Below are 18915 nucleotides of genomic sequence, written 5' to 3' on the forward strand. Positions count from 1 at the left end.
AGAATCCTAGCTGCAGGAGACCCCTTGACACATACTGACTTTTGAGCTGGCAGGGAGAGCTTCTTGGAGAGTTGGTAGGAGTGGAACTTAAGCCTGCACAGAGCCCAGAGGGTTCAGTGTGGGAACAGCTACAGTGGGGTAAAGCCAGAGATGCCCATCTCCCAAGGTTTGCCATGCTCCGCTAGCAGGCTCTGGCTTGTGTTGACTCAAATCTAGACAGAACATGGCTATTCTCCCCATGAGACAGAGCCAATCTGATCTGGGAGCCCCCCTGTTTGCCAGCCTCTCCCCAGAGTCCCTGCCTGGACACACCCATTTGCAGTGCAACCACAGATACTGAACTGGGGTGCTTCTCAGTGGCCACTACCACAGTTCCTTCACCAACAGACCCTCTCTGACCATCAGAGAGCTTCTGCAGATGGGCCCCTACCAGTGCACACCTACCTGCAGCTTCCCCTACCACCTTGCCAACACATGTGCACAAATGTGGCCTGCAGCTGCCAAAATATACATGCGTGGACCTCACTGCCCGCCCACCACCAGTGCACAGGCAGATCCCACCACTGCTGCTGCCATCCCATTGTCACTAGTGAATATGCACACAGAACCCACCACCTCACCACTACCCTACCACCACTATTGCACATGTGCACATGCAAACCCCACTGCTACAACTTCAATAAAGTGCTTTTTCCAGCACCTTTCTCCCTATCAAAGCGTTGTTGCCAGTGAACTGGGAACACCTCAGCCCCTCCAGTGTAGCAGGTGCTTAACGTCAACAGGCCATAAAACAAAGTCATGGGCCTGGTCTCAGGCCCCAGTGTTAGAGCAGGCAGCCCAGGTGTGCTGAGTTGAGACTTGGCCCCCTGAAATAATCCGAAAACAAAGCCAGTCAACTCAAGCCAACTTATACTACAGTCAAACCCTCAAGTGCATAAAAGAATATAAAAGCAAAAAGCCCCATCCAAAGGACTGCAACTTCAAAGATTAAAGGAACAACAGCCTACACAGATAAGAAAAAAACAATGTAAGAACTCTGGAAACTCACAAATCTAGTGTCTTTTGCCTCCAAAGTACCATAAAAACTACCCAGCAACATTTTTTTACCAGACGAAATGGTTAAAATGACACACACAGAGTTCACAATCTGGATGGCATGGAAAATTATTGAGATTCAAGAGGAACTTGAAACACAATTCAAGGAATCTAAGAAATCTATTAAAATGATTCAAGAACTGAGAGACACAATAGCCATTTTAAGAAAGAGCTAAACTGTTCTGATAGAGCTGAAAAACTCACTACAAGAGTAAAATAATACTATCATAAATATTAATAACAGAATAGACCAGGCTGAGGAAAGAATCTCACAGCTCAAAGTCCGATTCCTTGAATCAACTCAGTGAAACTAAAATAATGAAAAAACAATTTTAAAATGAACAAAATCTCTGAGAAATATGAGATTATTTAGAAACCAAACCCATAACTCAATGGCATCCCTGAAAGAGAGGGAGAGAGAGCAAGCAATTTGGGAAACATATTTGACAATATTGCTCACAAAATTTTTCCCAACCTCACTAGAGAGGTTGACATTCAAATTCAGGAAATCAGAAAACCCCTGTGAGATACTAAACGAGATGACCATCCCTAAGACACATAGTCATCAGATTCTCAAAGATCAATGTGAAAGAAAAAATATTAAAGGCAGCTAGAGAGAAGGGCAGGCTGCCTACAAAAAGAACTCCCTTAGGCTTATAGCAAACTTTTCAGCAAAAACCCTACAAGCCAGAAGAGATTGGGGGCCTATATTCAGCATCCTTACAGAAAAAAATTCCAACCAAGAATTTCATATCCAGCCAAACTAAGCTTCATAAAACAAGGAAAAATAAAATCCTTTTCAGACAAGCAAATGCTAAGGGAATTTGTAACCACCATACCTGCTTTACAAGAGGTCCTTAAGGTAGTGCTACACATAGAAACAAAAAACTGTTACCAGCCACCACAAAACCACACTTAAATACATAGACCATTGACACTATAAAGCGCGTACACAATCAAGTCTATGTAACAACCAGCTAACAACATGTCAGGATCAAATCTGCACAAATCAATGCTAACCTTGGATGTACACAGGCTAAACACCCGACTTAAAAAGCACAAAGTGGCAAGTTGGATAAAGAATCAAGGCCCAACCCATATGCTGTCTTCAAGAGACTCATCTCACATGTGATGATAACCATAGGTTCAAAGTAAAGGGATGCAGTAAGATCTATCAAGCAAACAGAAAACAAAAAAAGAGCAGAGATTGCTATTCCTAATTCAGACAACACAGAAATTAAGCCAACAATGATCAAAAAGGACAAAGAAGGGCATTACATAATGATAAATGTTTTGATTCAACAAGAAGACTTAACTTTTCTAAAGATATGCACCCAACACTGGAGCATCCAGATTCATAAAACAAGTGCTTAGAGACCTACAAAAGACTTAGATAACCACACAATAATAGTGTAAGACTGCAGCACCCTACAGCATTTCTATACACCAGTAACATCCAAGCTGAGAGCCAAATCAGAGACGCAATCCCATTCACAATAGCCACAGAAAGAATAAAATACCTAGAAATACTACTAACCAGGGAAGTAAAAGATCTCTACAACAAGAATTACAAAACGCTGCTTAAAGAAATCAAAGATGACACAAATAAATGGAAAAACATTCCATGCCCATGGGTAGGAAGAATCAACATTGTTAAAATGTCCATACTGCTCAAAGCAATTTACAGATTCAATGTTATTTCTATCAAACTACCAATGAAATTTTTGACATAACTGGAAAACACTATTTTAAAATTTATATGGAATCAAAAAAGAGCATGAATAGTCAAAGCAATCCTAAGCAGGAAGAACAAAGCCAGAGGCAGCACACTATCCAGCTTCAAACTATAGTACAAAGCTATAACCAAAACAGTATGGCACTGGTACAAAAACGGACACATAGACCCATGGAACAGAATAGAGAACCCTAAAATAAAGTTATAACCATCTGATCTCCAACAAAGTCAATGATAACAAACAATGAGGAAAGCACTCCCTATTCAATAAATGATGCTTAGATAACTGGCTAGTCATATGCAGAATATTTAAACTGGACCCCTTCTTTTCACTATATACAAAAATCAACTTGAGATGGATTAAAGAGTTAAATGTAAAGCCTAAACTATAAAATCCCTAGAAGAAAACCTAGAAAATACCACTCTGGAAATAGACCCTGCAAAGATTTCATAAGGAAGACTCCAAAAGCAATTGCAACAAAAACACAAATAGACAAGTGGAACCTAATTAAACTAAAGAGCTTCTGCACAGCAAAAGAGACTATCAACAGAATCAACAGAAAGTTTATTTTGTTCTATAGTTCTGCAGTTTTGAAGGTTAAGATAGATTCAAAGGAATTCTGATTTAGCTGCACACCCAAACCATGTTCTTCCATGCAAATTTAATCTCCAATAAAGCTGACATTTTGATTTTCATCTATGGGACTCCTAAACCTATCTCTCACTTAATTCTGAACTTGGGCAGGAATTAGGGGTATCATTCATTAGCACTTCCTCTCACCCGAGCATCTTATGAGGCAGATATCAGTTTTGTCCATGTCTCAGCTGAAAAATAACCTAAAAGAAGTCATCCCTGAGTATCCAAAATACCTTCCCCAAATAACTTGATCACATCACCTGGTGCATTTTCTTCTGGTCACTTCTTACTCCATATTAACTTGCTTTTTATAATTCACTTTTTGTTGTTTGTCTCCTCTACAGGAACAGAAGCTTCTGTGTCTAACATTGTACCTGACAGAGTATACAGTCAGAGTATATTTGTTGAATGAGTGAATGAATGATCAATTCAATTAATGGATTTTACAAATAAGAAAAGTGAAGTTTAGATAAATTAATAACTTTTCCATGGACACTTAGCTAAAAAGCAGGAAGTATTGTAGTATTAGAAAATATCTGATTATCTCTAGAGTTCAATTTCTAAGCCACCTAATCTGTAAGGTATTCCACCTTAATAATGTTAATTCTAAGAACTATAACATAATGTTATGTAGGACTGACTATTAAGACTATGTCTACACATCAAAATGGGTTTTGATGAAGTAGTTTTCTTCAGAACAAATTATGATTATGATTAAAAGACAGATTTTAAAAAACTGATTTGCCTGATTAATCCATCAAAACAGTCACATACTGAACAACATACAGACTTATCAACAATTTCCAAGAAAGATTGCATTCTCTTTTGACATTTGAAACGAATCCAGTGAATACCCTCCATCTCAGAGTTTGGTGAGGAAACTGGTGTTTTGGGCATGCAAGTCAGGGTTAGATGGAGGTACAGTGAGTTGTTTAAAGGCTAAGAATAAAGAATATCTGAATCCAATGTGCCATAGAGTAAGGCAGGGCTTCACCACTAGGGATCGTGTGTGTGTGTGTGTGTGTGTGTGTGTGTGTGTGTGTGTGTGTGTGTGTGTGTGTGTGTGTGTGTTGGGAGCGGATAGGAATGGTCATGTTGATGTGTTCTTCTGGTAGAGAAAGCATGTATTAGATTTTTATTGCTACTGTAACAAATTTACCACAAACTCAGTGGCTTGAAATAAATGAATTATCTTTAGTTCTGTAGCTCAGAAATCTGGCGCAAATTTCACTGAGTTCTAGTATCAGCAGGACTGCATTCTTTACAGAATCTCTAGGCAGAATCTGTTTTAAAATTTTTTCAGGTTTCTAGAGGTTGTCCTTGGCTCATAGCCCACTTTCACAATCTTCAGTAGTAGCACAGACAAGTTAAGTCCTTGTCACTCAGTCCTACTTTCTCTTCTGCCTCCCTCTTCTACTTTTCAAGCCTTTGTGATTGGCCAGGCATGGTGGCTCATGCCTGCAATCCTAGCACTTTGGGAGATTGAGGTCAGTGGACCACTCGAGCCCAGGCATTCAAGACCAGACTGGGAAACATGGCAAAAACCCATCTCTACTAGAAGTACAAAAAATTAGTCAGGTGTGGTGGCACATGCCTGTAGTTCTTGCTACCTGGGAGGCTGAAGTGGGAGGATCACCCGAGCCTGGGAGGTCAAGACTGCAGTGAGTAGAGATCACTCCACTGCACCAGAGTGAGATCCTGTCTGAAAAAGAAAGATGGAAGGAAGGAAGGAAGGAAGGAAGGAAGGAAGGAAGGAAGGAAGGAAGGAAGGAAGGAAGGAAGGAAGGAAGGAAGGAAGGAAGGAAGGAGGGAAGGAGGGAAGGAGGGAAGGAGGGAAGGAGGGAAGGAGGGAAGGAGGGAAGGAGGGAAGGAGGGAAGGAGGGAAGGAGGGAAGGAGGGAGAGAAGGAAGGAAAGAAGGAAGGAAGGAAAGAAAGAAAGAAGGAAGGGAGAAAGAAAGAAAGAAAAAGAAAGAGAGAAAGAAGGAAAGAAAGAAAGAAAGAAAGAAAGAAAGAAAGAAAGAAAGAAAGAAAGAAAGAAAGAAAGAAAGAAAGAAAGAAAGAAAGAAAGAAAGAAAGAAAGGAAGGAAGGAAGGAAGGAAGGAAGGAAGGAAGGAAGGAAGGAAGGAAGAAAGAAAGAAAGAAAGAAAGAAAGAAAGAAAGAAAGAAAAAGAGAGAGAGAGAGAGAGAGGGAGAGAGGGAGGGAGGGAGGGAGAGACAGGGAGAGAGGGAGGAAGAGAGAGAGAAAGGAAGGAAAGAGAGAAAGAGAAAGAAAGAAGGATCCCAGCACTTTGGGAGGCCGAGACGGGCGGATCACGAGGTCAGGAGATCGAGACCATCCTGGCTAACACGGTGAAACCCCGTCTCTACTAAAAAATACAAAAAGCTAGCCGGGCGAGGTGGCGGGCGCCTGTCGTCTCAGCTACTCGGGAGGCTGAGGCAGGAGAATGGCGTGAACCTGGGAGGCGGAGCTTGCAGTGAGCTGAGATCCGGCCACTGCACTCCAGCCTGGGCGACAGAGCGAGACTCTGTCTCAAAAAAAAAAAAAAAAAAAAAAAAAAAAAAAAAGAAGGAAAGAAAGGAAGGAAGAAAGGAAAGAAAGGAAGGAAGGAAATGAATCTTTGTGATTACATTAGGCTCACCTGGATAATCCAGGCTACTATCCCTATTTTAAAGTCAGATGATTAGCAACTTTAACTTCATCTGCTCCTTTAATTCTCCTTTTCAAATAAAGTAACATATCCTTTGGTTCAGGGGATTAGGACATGGACATTTCTGGAGGGTGATAAGTCTGCCTACCCCAAGCCTGGGAATTCAATTTTAAGGAGCACCACTGTAGATCCTTTTCTGGTGTCTTTTGCGTAAGCATTCTGAGACTGTCATCTTTTTTGTTTTGGAAGCAAGATAACTACAATGTCAGAGCTAGGTAGATCTATGTTTAAACCCATGTTCTATCAGATACTAGCTGCATAACTACTTAAGATACTTATGTTTTTAAGAACACTGGTGGGGAGTAAGAATACAAACATGTTATATCTGCACACTTCTAACAATATGATGATAAAGATGATAAAGCAAACATCCTTCCATCTTCTCCATCTTTATTCCAGCTGTGAATCTATCTCCAATCCTCCCACCTGGTTTTAGTCCCTATTTTGGCAGCCTGGCTGATCTAATTTTCTAGTTAAAGCCAGTATAAGATTCAGAATTTTATTCATTCATTGATTTAAAATATTATTTGCACTGTCTCCTATGTGCTAAGTACTGTGCTACGTGCTGGAATCCAAAAGCAAATCCAATGAAGTAAGCGTAGCTCTTGCACTCAAAAGCTGTGGCTGAATATGAAAGGTGGATTTTGTTATGAGAAGAGAAATTCAGGTTATTTATGAGCTGAAAATAAAAAACTAATCTAGTCTGGAAGGTCAGGAAGAATTTCCTTTGCAAGTGAAATTTAAGCAGCAATCTTTGTGCATTTTTTAATAGGATATGAATCAGAATTTTGAGTGGGACAACTCCTCCTGATAAGGAAATGCCCTGAGGTCTGTAGGATATTTAGCCTTACCAGGACCCTGCTGCCCACTAAATACAGAAACACCTTGCCATCACTGCAACCACCAGAAACTTCCCCACATAACTCCAAAAGCTTTGTATAGAACAAGAGCAACTCTGGCTGAAAGAGGAAAACGAAGGAATAATTGTCTCCAGAAGACAGAACAAAATGAGCAAAGGCAGAGGAGTGGTAAGCAGTATTTCTTTTGGGTGACCCTGGGTCTGAATAGGAGGCGTGACACGGAAGGACAGGCATCAGAGGAGAATCCAAAGATCAAATTGGTAGGCAGTGACCCTGTGAAGGATGCAAAGATTTAAAGGTGTTTAAGCAGAAGAGTAAAAGAATCAAATTTGTGTCTTATCTATAATACTTCATCCTCAAGTATGGTTCCAATTTGGGAATATGATGCTATTAGCTCCTGTCACTTCTATTTTTTTTTCTTTTATTATTATTTTTTTTTTGGCTAATTTTTATTCTAAATGTATATTTCTGCTACATCCTCTTAGTGGTAAGGGCCTGGACAACTCTATCTGAGAACTACACAACATACTGCCCTCTTCAACAATAACAGTTGCTTAGAATTAAAGGATTACCATCTAATTCTTCTCTTCTTCACTTTTTGCTTCCAAACATTTTGTCCTTCACTATTGATAGTCATATTCACTACCCTACCAATCACAGAGAAAAAAAAAACAACAAAGCTTAACTTAATGTCTTTCAAGCATTGCATTCACAATTCCAAGTCTTAAAATTAATATCTGGACATTTGTAACATGGGGGAGATAAGGTGGTATGTGTCCAGACATGTAAAATTAGTGATCAGATATAAAGTTAGCTTCTAAATGAAATTGTGATAGGTTCTAGTACTATGTTTATAAAAACTGAAGGAACTGGGGCAATAAGTACTATGAAGTGGTGAGTATTACATTTTTGTCAGTAGTTTATGGTTTCTGGCAGTTCCTACTTTCTTCTCTTCTGTTGAATGCCTGAGTAAGATAATACTTTGTTTTAGATTTTTCCCTATAGCTTCATATCATTTTCACTGAATTTTCTACCTGAAAAATGCTAATTTTCAGTTTTCTGAAAATGCTGTCACCTCTTAGATTGAATTCTTATAGCAATGTCACTACCTGGAAAGAGAAACACCAGTGTTTTTTAAATATGTTTAATTTTTAAATAAAATCCACAGTTGTGGAACTCTGTATGTTTAGAGAAAAAAAAGCAACAGCACATGATACAAAAAGGCATTTATCTTTTAAACGGAAAAGAAACACAATGCATAGGTGAAATACTGTAAAATCTTCAAACCAACTTTCCACATGGGAATCAATGAAATTAACAATATTTGAAAGACTATCGATAGCTATGTTTTCTTAGTATGTAGGAAGAAGCCTAGGTATCAAATTCATAAGAAACTTCTGAATCAGAAATTTCATTTGGTGTTGAGATGGCATAAGAAATAGGAAGTGTTTTCCAGCCCTAAACAATTGATAACTTACGGCCAAGTATATAATTATTTTTAAATCTAATTTATGAAAGACCTAATGCCATAGTTATTTGCTTATATTTCCAACATCATAGATGATGACTTATAGTGTAGAATTAAATTGTTGTACTGAGTAACAAATTAGTGGTTGAATATGGAAAAAGATAAATAAAAAGATTGTAAATATAAGAAGAAAATTAATAGACTAATGCAGAGAAGTTTGCATCAGAATGGGAGTAAGAAACTGTTTCACCTTTCTTGTCACAAAAGAAAAAGAGATTTCTTGGCACATAACTTTATATGGTGTGTCAAATATTATATGAAGATAATTTAGAAGAAGCTCAATAAAAGAAAACAAAAATGGTAGACAAGCATTAATATTTTAATTTAGTTACCAAAGTTTTCCACATGTGTTCCAAAATTTAAAAATTATTTCTATGGACTCAAAAGACTCTCTAAAATGTTATGTTATATAACAATCCCTATAAGATATTTTCTCTAAATGTCTACCTGTAATGGTTCCTGATTTCTATATTTAAGGTATAATTGAATAAACATTATTTTACTTTCACCTTTGTCTCTATGTTTATTTAACCTTAAAATTTACATACTGGAAGCTCGATTAAAAACAATATATTATGCCAAAATGAGTCAATGTGTTCGTAAAGTAAAAGATTTTAAAAATCACTTTCTAAACAAATACCTAAAGGTCTTGAGTCTATTTTAGCAAAATAAGAAAACTGGTGCACAATTGTTTGATAGGTTTAATGAGTAGCATGCTTTTAATTGCCAAAACTTAAGTGTAGAATTCTAGGACTAGCAATTTTGATAAGCCAAAATTCTGTTTGAATCAATATTGCATTTTAAATAGACAAGACAATTTCAGCAATGGAATAGGGAGTCCCTCACATCACTACTCTGAATGCAAACTGTACAAAATACCATAATTAAACAATTTGGTTGTCATTAGTCATGTAGATTTTAGATTTAGAGTTTCTCGCTTTGACAATTCTAAGCCTTGAACACTGAAAATGTGCTAAGTCAAACTACAAGTTGAAGTGATAGTACAAAATGCAATTTCTTCTTTATTCAATGAAAAAGCAGTCATTTTAGTCAGTTAGATATTTTCAAAAGAAAGAAATAAACTTGGTTAATGATTATTTAGTGGCTCTAAGTAAACACAACTCAAAATTAATTTTGCATGTACATATTTTAATATATCCTTCTATCAATTCATGAAGATCTACCGTTGAATGACTCTATCACCCTTTTCTGAAATAAAATGACAGATTGATCTTTGAGATCAGCTGATACAGTGAGTCAATAACTTTGCCCTAAAGTATTAAATAAACACAACATCATTTTTCACATTTCTTAAAGACATATGCATAAATCCACCAGCATACATCTTCATACATTCAATTAACTACAGGAAACTAGAAAAATGCAAACAAAACAAAAGCAAAACATCCTTCTAAGGAGAAGAAAATCTAAAATAGGTTGTAATGAGAGACATAATTTTCCCGGTACTGATGTTCATCCACTCATTGGGTTAAAACACAAATCATCTGATGACTGCTAATGTTTAATTTGCATCTATGCTAATTAATTTTGAGAGCTGTTATTTGCTTTGATAGGATTACTTGTTCCCCTAGAGAACAACCTCACCAAAAAGCTGTAATTTCTAAATCTTCAATGGATCTTGGAAACAGATTTCTAGTTCATCCAAATAATGTAAAGATGGCTTCCTTTCCAAAAGTTATTCTCTGCTATATGTTTTTTGCATTATTGTGCTCTTATACTAGTGCACTGTAAAGCCATATATTACTTCAAGAAGTAAGAAAATATACAAAGAACAATATTTAAATACATAAACATCATTAAATACATTCAAATGGAGGAAAGTAGAAGGAATTTTTACCTCTAAACAAAGTTTGATGTAATTTTCTTTAAGAAAATATCAAACAGGGACATCAAATTTACTCAGGTACTGAATTTTAAAAAATGGTGTGAAAACACAGCATTAGAGATATAAATCATAGAAAATCTCTATTTTGCATAGTGTAGGATTCTTTCAGCTGTTATTATAGAAAAGCAAATATATTAATATTTTCATTTGAGATCTGCAAATATACTAAGCAGTTACAATAGCCTGTAAAGTTCATATTATAATTTCTCATTTTTAGTCAAATGTTAAATCTGATTTTTAAATTATGACAATTAAGATAAAGCACATAAACAGTGTGGTGCTGAAACACTAAACAGGAACTAGTAGCATACACAGCTAAAAAAAAATGTAAGGGTGTAAATATCAAGGTGAATAGCATTGCAATTAACGTTTGACTTAGGTAATTACATCCCATGTTTGACATAAATGCATAATTCTTGACCCATTTTACTAAGGGCTATTATGTACTATGGACTATTCTGTACTCTCAGGAGAAGTGAACCGTGAACTGGTTAATGTAAAGCCAAAACTCTCCAATAAGTTTGATATGCTGTTAATATTTTTACCACATAAGCATTTTTTCTTACAGAAATATTTAAGCAAAAAGAATAAGCACAATAAAGTATAATTATTTGTTTTCATGTTAATCCTCTCATTGCTTTTCCAAATCTAATCACAGAGAAAGAAGTACCAGTCTTATTTCTCTCTCTGCTTACCTGAGGGAAATTTTATTTGAGTCAGTATCCTGGCAAATGGCTTTCTTAGTTACCTTTCTGCATATCTGAACCACATATCTAAACAGCACATACAGAATGCATAAAAGAAACCATGTAGTATGACAGTAAAGTGACTTCTCCAGAAGTTACCTTACTTTAATAAAATGTGCAAGTACAAAACACTATTCGTCCTTCAACAAGTTGTTAGCTGAGATAGGCACATTTTATTTTTCAAGAGAAAATCTTTCTAAAGGAAACTAGTCCACAAAGGCGGATAGCACCAACAATTAGTCACGTTAATAGTCAAATCTTTCAGGGGGAAATAAAAAGCAAAGAGCATACTCACATTCCTTTCAGGCGCTGCCACATTTTTTCAGTCTGTTCTCCTGTAAGATACTTAAAAGTGGTGTTTTCCAATTCTTCAATTTCTGTAGCACTAGACCCCATGATGATGCTCCTAAGACAATACAGTTACAGTCAGTTTCAGCAGCTAGAACAAGCATTCCTCAGTCCATTACAAATCTTACACGCTTATACAGTAGCCTCTCTTATCTATCAAAACAGTGCTGATGTACAAAGCTGAGGGAAGACTCTGCCAGATTTGCTATTGACTTTGACAGGCATATATCCACTGCTCACCACCTCACAACCCCCCTAAGCAGACAGCAGTATAAACAGATGCTCTGACCTCACAAGAACAATCCGTACATGTGAGCCTGCTACTGTACTACTGACCGACTGAGTACTCAAGCTCTCCCCAAAAGCAGCTCATTTGTTACTGTTCTGTGCACTGAAGCACATCAGAATTCCTACAGTTTACGAGCTCTATTATGCACAAGAGAAACGTGAATGACTTTCGCGCTCCAGAAGAAGCTGAATTCCTCTCTACCAACAGAACGAGGGCAGGATGTAATAAGGAAACAGATGGTAGGAGCCAGTATCAGCAGCACCACCCTGAGAAAAAAAAGTGCCTGTTTAAATGCCAAGGTTTTTGTCTCTAAATTGATCTGAAACCAACACTTAAAAATGTATCATGATCTAACAATAAATGCAACAAATATTAATGACAACAAAGAGAAAATAACATATAGAGCCATACAGAAGAACACAGCTCCACAGGTTGTTATCGCAAGAATATGTACATCAACTGATGCTGTAATCATGCTTATTCACCTTCTCCTAGCAACTCCACACAGTAGGTAACTGCCAATTTAACCAGTGGAAAGTACAGCAGCTGCACACAGCCTGCTCCAAGAATCCTTTGGGAATTAAAAAATAAATAAAATGAAACTAGTGTAAATGCGTGTGTGTGTGTGTGTGTGCGTGCGTGTTTTGAAGGAAAAGGGAATAGGTTTGTGTGTGTGTGTGTTTATGAGAGAGAGAAGGAGAGAGGGAGAGAGGGAAAAGAGAGAAATTGATGCTTTGCTGCTTCTGCATTTTAGAAGAAAAATGAGAGAGAGTGGACATAAAAGGAATCAGAACTGAGTCGTCTGCCAAGCTCCTAACACATGGCGAGCTTTCTTTGAAACAAGCACAGACCTTAAGTATGAGCACCATAACAGCTCTTGCTATCTGCAAGCTGCTATAGAAAATATACTTATAAGCAATATTTCTTCTTGTTTGTTTGAAAACCCAGATGTAGTTTTATTTCTCCTTGCAAGAAAACTTGCCTGTTACTATGAGTTTTAAGGTAGAGATATTCAAAGATAGGTAATAACCTCCAATATTTGTTGAATATTTCTGATGTTTCGGACAATGTTCTCAGTACCTATTACACATTACCTTTTTAAATTCTTACAAGAAGCCTGTGAGATAGGCAATACTCCTGTCCAATAGTTGAGAAAACTGAGAAACAGAAACATTCTCCAGATTTAAAGTTGATTCTTAAAAATTGGAACTATTATTAACAATTAGTCTTCCAATATAAAATCACTATGTCTATGCAAATGACACTGATGATATCTAGTAGTCAGTTATAATGTGTATGTAAAAAGCACCTTTACAAAATGTTATAGAAAATGCCTTCTGATTTGCAGATTATAAGAGGGTAAATCAAGTGAGGCTTCCATTTTCCTCTCTCAGACAAGATACTTCCAGAATTCAATCTGAATGTAATGCCTTTAGCTAGCGGACAGCATTGTGAAATTAAAACTTCATTCCTATAAGCATTTACCAGAGTTGTCAGAAATAGGTTAATCTTTGCTCTGAAAGTACCAATTTTACCTTCACTGTGCCTTCATTTGTAATCTTAGCTATATTCATGTAATAAACTCTTACCTGATATTTCTTTAATGAAATAGTCAACAAACATCTATATTCTGCTTTCAAAGAAATATTGCAGCCAAAAATCTCCATAGATAACAAGTACTCTATCATTATTATTTTATGAATCAAGATACCTAAGTCCTTGAGGCTATACAGATGATTTTCTAAATATGACATGAAATGTCAAGTCCTCACATTGACCAGCTTACCAATAACATTGCAAACTAAAGAATGAGAACTATTCTACTTAAGTATATGTCAAAGAATCTTGTTTCATCACTACAATTCATTTGCCCTTTGCTTTCACTATGTAACTTCTATCACACATTGATATTTAAGACCTCAAGGTATACTAATTCAGTCACTTACTAGAAAAAAATCCTTAATCATTTCATTAAATGTTTCATAAAACAAAATTTTGAATAATTAACTAGATAAAATAGCTTATTATTTAAATCCTTAAACAAGATAATGTTCATCCTTAGGAAGTATCAAAAAGTTACTTCTGTTAACATAGAGAATTCAAATCATTTTTCTTTGTTAATTTATAAAAAAAAATTGATATAAGTTCTGCAAGGGAAAATTGAGAAAACAGTCATAAAAATACAATAAAAATTGATCCAACTTGTATGTCCCTCATCTCTCATAGTTTCCATTTATTTTGCTTTAACTCTACAGTCAGGTAAATTATTTCTATTAGAATAAGTAGTTCCTTCCTTCCTAATTACCTAATATTTTATTAGGAATGGTGACAAAAATGTATAGAATGAATTTAGTATCTACTAATGCCAAAATGTAATATAACATATACTCTAAATCTAGACTACCTGGGTTTGAATCTTTATTCTTTCACTGAAAGAATTATGTGATTTTTTCAAGTTACAATTTTTGTTCATTTCTTCATGTATAAAATGAGCATAATAATAACATCTCCTCATAGTGTTCATGTATTGAATGAGCTGGTACAGGTAAAGAAATTAAAACTGTATCTGGCACATAATAATTGCTTAATAGTTATTAGTTCTTATTATTATTGATATTACATGATTTTTTTTTCCTTTTCATTATAGTGTAATTATTCAATAGATTTTAGTGACAATTATTTCCCAAATCATTTGTAATCATTGTTTTAGTGCATTACTAGTGTTCCTTTTGTTTAGAAACTACATCCTTATTTATAAGCAAAATCGTTCTAAGTATTTGTGTCACTAGGTTTACTGGTTTTCATATTAAGATTATATTGGCTGATATAGTTGGGACCTATGTCCCCACTCAAATCTCATGTTAAAATGTAAGCCCCAGTTCTGGAGGTAGGGCCTGGCAGGAGGTGATTGGATCAAGGGGGTGATTTCTAGTGGTTTAGCACCATCCTCCTGCTCTAGTCATGTAAGATGTGCCTGCTTCCCCTTCACTTTCCACCAAGATTGAAAGTTTCCTGAGGCTTCCCCAGAAGCAGCTATGCTTCCTTTACAGCCTGCAGAACCACGAGCTGATTAAACCTCTTTTCTTTATAAATTACCCAGTCTCAGGTATTTCTTTATAGCAATGCAAGAATGACTAATACATTGGCACCATGTAATAAATGGTAAAGAAAATAACTTTAATTCTTTAGCCAGTAAGCCATCACTCAATGACAAAGATAAATGATGACACATTCAGAAATGCCAAATTCAGAAAGCATACCATTCAAATACTCTTTAAAAATAATTACATGAGTTAATATACCTGAAAACAGAAAAAAAAATTAATTAATGAGAAAAATCAGAAACATATACCTAACCTAGCAACAGAAATTCATAAACAAAATCCCAAGTTGGCATCTGTTAAGAAGGGCTAGGAAGAAATCAGTGCAAGTGAGAACAAGAAATCACAGGGATCAAAAAGATGGCTTCAGAAAAAAGTGGATTAAATTCATCAAGAATATTTAAAAACTAAAAATACTGTTTTATTGATAATAAAAGTACATTATGTTTTCATTGACAAGAAAATAATTTAGAAAATATATTAATTTCCGAACAATATGGCAGACTAAGTTACTCTTAAAACTTTCAGACCAAAAATAATTTTCAAATATTGGAAAAATTCTAATAAATATTATTTTGAATGCATAGTTGAACTTATATAAAATGAAGTCCAAAATGAACAGGGACAAAAACATTAGAACGGTAAGGACAGTTATCAAACATAGTAATCTACAGCCTTGTATTATAATCAGTATATAGGAAACACAAAATAAGGGTTTGACTCTGTACAGTATGAAGACTTGAAACCAAGGTTCCCCCAGAAAGATGGAAACTATAAAAGGCTACCCATGTAGTCAGTTTGTGGACAAGAAAGCATAAGTGTGGCCAAGAGATATCTGAAAAAATTTTCTCTCTCAGTTTAGTCTCTAGGAGAGGAAAAACACAATAAAAGCATTCTTTGATAGGTTTTAACAATGGGACTGCCATCTATGAGTTTGATTAAACTTAAACTACCAGCTTTGTCTGAGAAACAGCAAAACTTAAAGTGATCTTGGGTTAGTGGTATCCAAGGTTACCTAGAATAAGAAAAGCAAATTTGTTTGGAGGAATGAATCCTCTAACACACCTTTTAAAAATCTTACAGATAAATCTAGTCAAATATGAGCTTACAATTCAAAATTATAAAACATATAGTTAATCAAGTCATCACTAATGAGAGTCACTAGACAAAACTATTAGAACCACACCCTCAAGGACCTTAGGTATTGTAATTACCTAATAAGTTAAAATAATGTTCAAATTTTAAATAAATAGAAAAAAGAGACTCAAAACATGACCAAAAAAAAGAAATTCTATTTTTTTAAAGGACCATTCAGGGAAAGTAAGTAAAACGAAATTTTTAAAATTAAAAAAGAACCATTGAAATTATATATTCAATGTACAAGGTAAGAGCAGAAAGAGAATTAGCTAATAAGAAAATATGAAGAGGCCAGGAGTGGTGGGTCATGCCCGTAAACCCAGCACTTTGGGAGGCCAAAGCAGGCCTCAGGAGTTCAAGACTAGCCTGGGCAATATTGTGAAACCCTGTCTCTACAAAAAAAATGTATATATATATATAAATTAGCCAGGCATAGTAGGCTGCAGTGAGCCTTGTTCATGCCACTACACTCCAGCATGGGTGACAGAGAGACCCATGTCAAGAAAAGAAAAAAAGAAAAGAAAAATATGAAGAAATTGCCCAAAATGTACAGATAGACACAGAAGTGAGATTATGAAAGAATATCTTAGAAGTCAAGAAAGACAAAAAATTCCTAATGTACATGTCTAATATTGTTTGGCTGTGTTCCCATCCAAATCTCATTTTTAATTGTAGCTCCCATAATTCCCATGTGTTGTAGGAGGAACCCAGTGGGAGAGAATTGAATCATGGGGGTGGTTTCCTTTACACTGTTCTTGTTGTAGTGAGTAAGTCTCATGAGATCTGATGGTTTTGTAAGCCTTTCATTTGGCTTTCATTTGGCTTTCATTATTTCATCTGCCACCATGTAAGATGTGACTTTCGCCTTCCACCATGATTGTAAGGCCTCCTCAGCCATATGGAACTGTGAGTCCATTAAACCTCTTTTTCTTTATAAATTACCCAGTCTCAGGTATGTCTTTAGCAGCAGCATGAAAATGGACTAATACAGTAAATTGGTACCAGTAGAATAGGGCACTGCTGTAAAGATACCCAAAAAAGTGAAAGCAACTTTGGAACTGGGTAACAGGCAAAGGTTGGAACACTTTAGAGAGCTCAGAAGAAGAAAGGAAAAGATGGGAAAGTTTGGAACTTTCTACAGATAAATGACATTGACCAAAATGCTGACAGTGATATGAACAATGAAATCCAGGCCGAGGTGGTCTCAAATAGAGATGAGGAACTTGTTGGGAACTGGAGTAAAGGTGACTCTTGCTATGTTTTACCAAAGAGACTGGTGGCATTTTTCCCCTGCCCTAGAGATTTGTGGAATTCACAACTTGAGGGAGATGAGGTAGGGTATTTAGCAGAAGAAATATCTAAGCAGCAAAGCATTCAAGAAGTGACTTGGGTACTGTTAAAAGCATTCAGTTTTAAAAGGGAAACAGAGCATAAAAGTTTCGAAAATTTGCAGCCTGAGGATGCAACAGAAAGGAAAAGCCCACTTTCTGAGGAGAAACTCAAGCCAGCTACAGAAATTTGCATAAGTAATGAGGAGCCAAATGATAAACACCAAGACAATGGGAAAAATGCCTCCAGAGCATGCCAGAAAACTTTGTGGCAGCCCCTCCCGTCACAAGCCTGGAGGTCTAGGAGGAAAAATGATTTTTGTGGGCCATTGCTTGACCCCTTGCTATGTACAGCCTAGGGACTTGGTGCCCTGAATCCCAGCTAGTCTAGCTATGGCTAAAAGAGGTCAAGGTACAGCTCAGGCCATGGCTTCAGAGGGTGCAAGCCCCAAACTTTGGCAGCTTCCAGGTGGTGTTGACCTTGCAAGTGCACAGAAGTCAAGAATTGAGGTTTGGGAACCTTCACCTAGATTTCAGAGGATGTATGGAAATATCTGGATGTCCAGACAGAAGTTTGCTTCTGGGGTGGGGCCCTCATGGAGAACCTCTGCTTGGGCAGTGTGGAAGGGAAATGTGGGGTTGAAGCTTCCACACAGAGTCCCCACTTGGATACTACCTAGTGGAGCTGTGAGAAGAGGGCCACCATCCTCCAGACCCCAGAATAGCAGATCTACAAACAGCTTGCACCATGCATGTGGATAGGTACCACAGACTTTCAATGCCAGTGCATGAAAGCAGCCGGAAGGGAGGCTATACCCTGCAGAGCCACAGGGGCAGAGCTGTCAAAGACCATGGGAACCCACCTCTTGCATCAATATGACCTGTATGTGAGACATAGAGTCAAAGGAGATCATTTTGGAGCTTTAAGATTTGACTGTCCCACTGATTGGGCCTGTAGCCCCTTTGTTTTGGTCAATTTCTCCTATTTGGAATAGCTATATTTACCCAATGCCCATACCCCCATCATATCTAGAAAGTAACTAGCTTGCATTTTATTTTACAGACTCATAGGCAGAAGGGACTTGCCTTGTCTCAGATGAGACTTTGGACTGTGGACTTTTGAGTTAATGCTGAAATTAGTTAAGACTTTGGGGGACTGTTGAGAAGGTTTGATTGGTTTTGAAAAGTGAGACCAGGAGGTTTTGGAGGGGGCCAGGGGTGGAATGATATGGATTGGCTGTGTCTCCATCCAAATCTCATTTTGAATTGTAGCTCCCATGATTCCCACATGTTGTGGGGAGGACCGGTGGGAGATAATTGAATCATGGGAGCTGATTTCCCCATACTGTCTTCATGGTAGTGAATAAGTCTCAAGAGATCTGATGGTTTCATAAGCCTTTCACTTGGCTCTCATTCTCTCTTGTCTGCCACCATATAAGATGTGACTTGATTTCCACCATGATTGTGAGGCCTCCCTAACCATATGGAACTGTAAGT

The 18915-nt window shown here is 36.8% G+C and overlaps 1 protein-coding gene across 9 annotated transcripts in view; it reads right to left on the reverse strand.

Moving 5' to 3' along the window:
• The window catches only part of PDE1A (phosphodiesterase 1A), a 431299-nt gene that overhangs the window by 394406 nt on the left and 17978 nt on the right, over positions 1-18915 (reverse strand). For 3 of the 9 annotated variants that reach the window (XM_005573638.5, XM_015432454.4, XM_045367344.3), the window contains exons 1-2: positions 11853-12051; positions 11511-11621 (exon numbers count right to left, since the gene is read on the reverse strand). In XM_005573638.5, the coding sequence (XP_005573695.1) occupies positions 11511-11611 (101 nt within the window). In that variant the 5' untranslated portion in view covers positions 11612-11621; positions 11853-12051. Of the gene's footprint in view, positions 1-11510; positions 11683-11852; positions 12052-12337; positions 12605-18915 lie in introns of those variants that run through there. The other 6 variants (XM_065525725.2, XM_065525727.2, XM_065525723.2 and 3 more) reach the window with 3 other exon arrangements.

The sequence above is a fragment of the Macaca fascicularis genome, chromosome 12 (assembly GCF_037993035.2).
Source record: "Macaca fascicularis isolate 582-1 chromosome 12, T2T-MFA8v1.1".
NCBI lineage: Eukaryota > Metazoa > Chordata > Mammalia > Primates > Cercopithecidae > Macaca > Macaca fascicularis.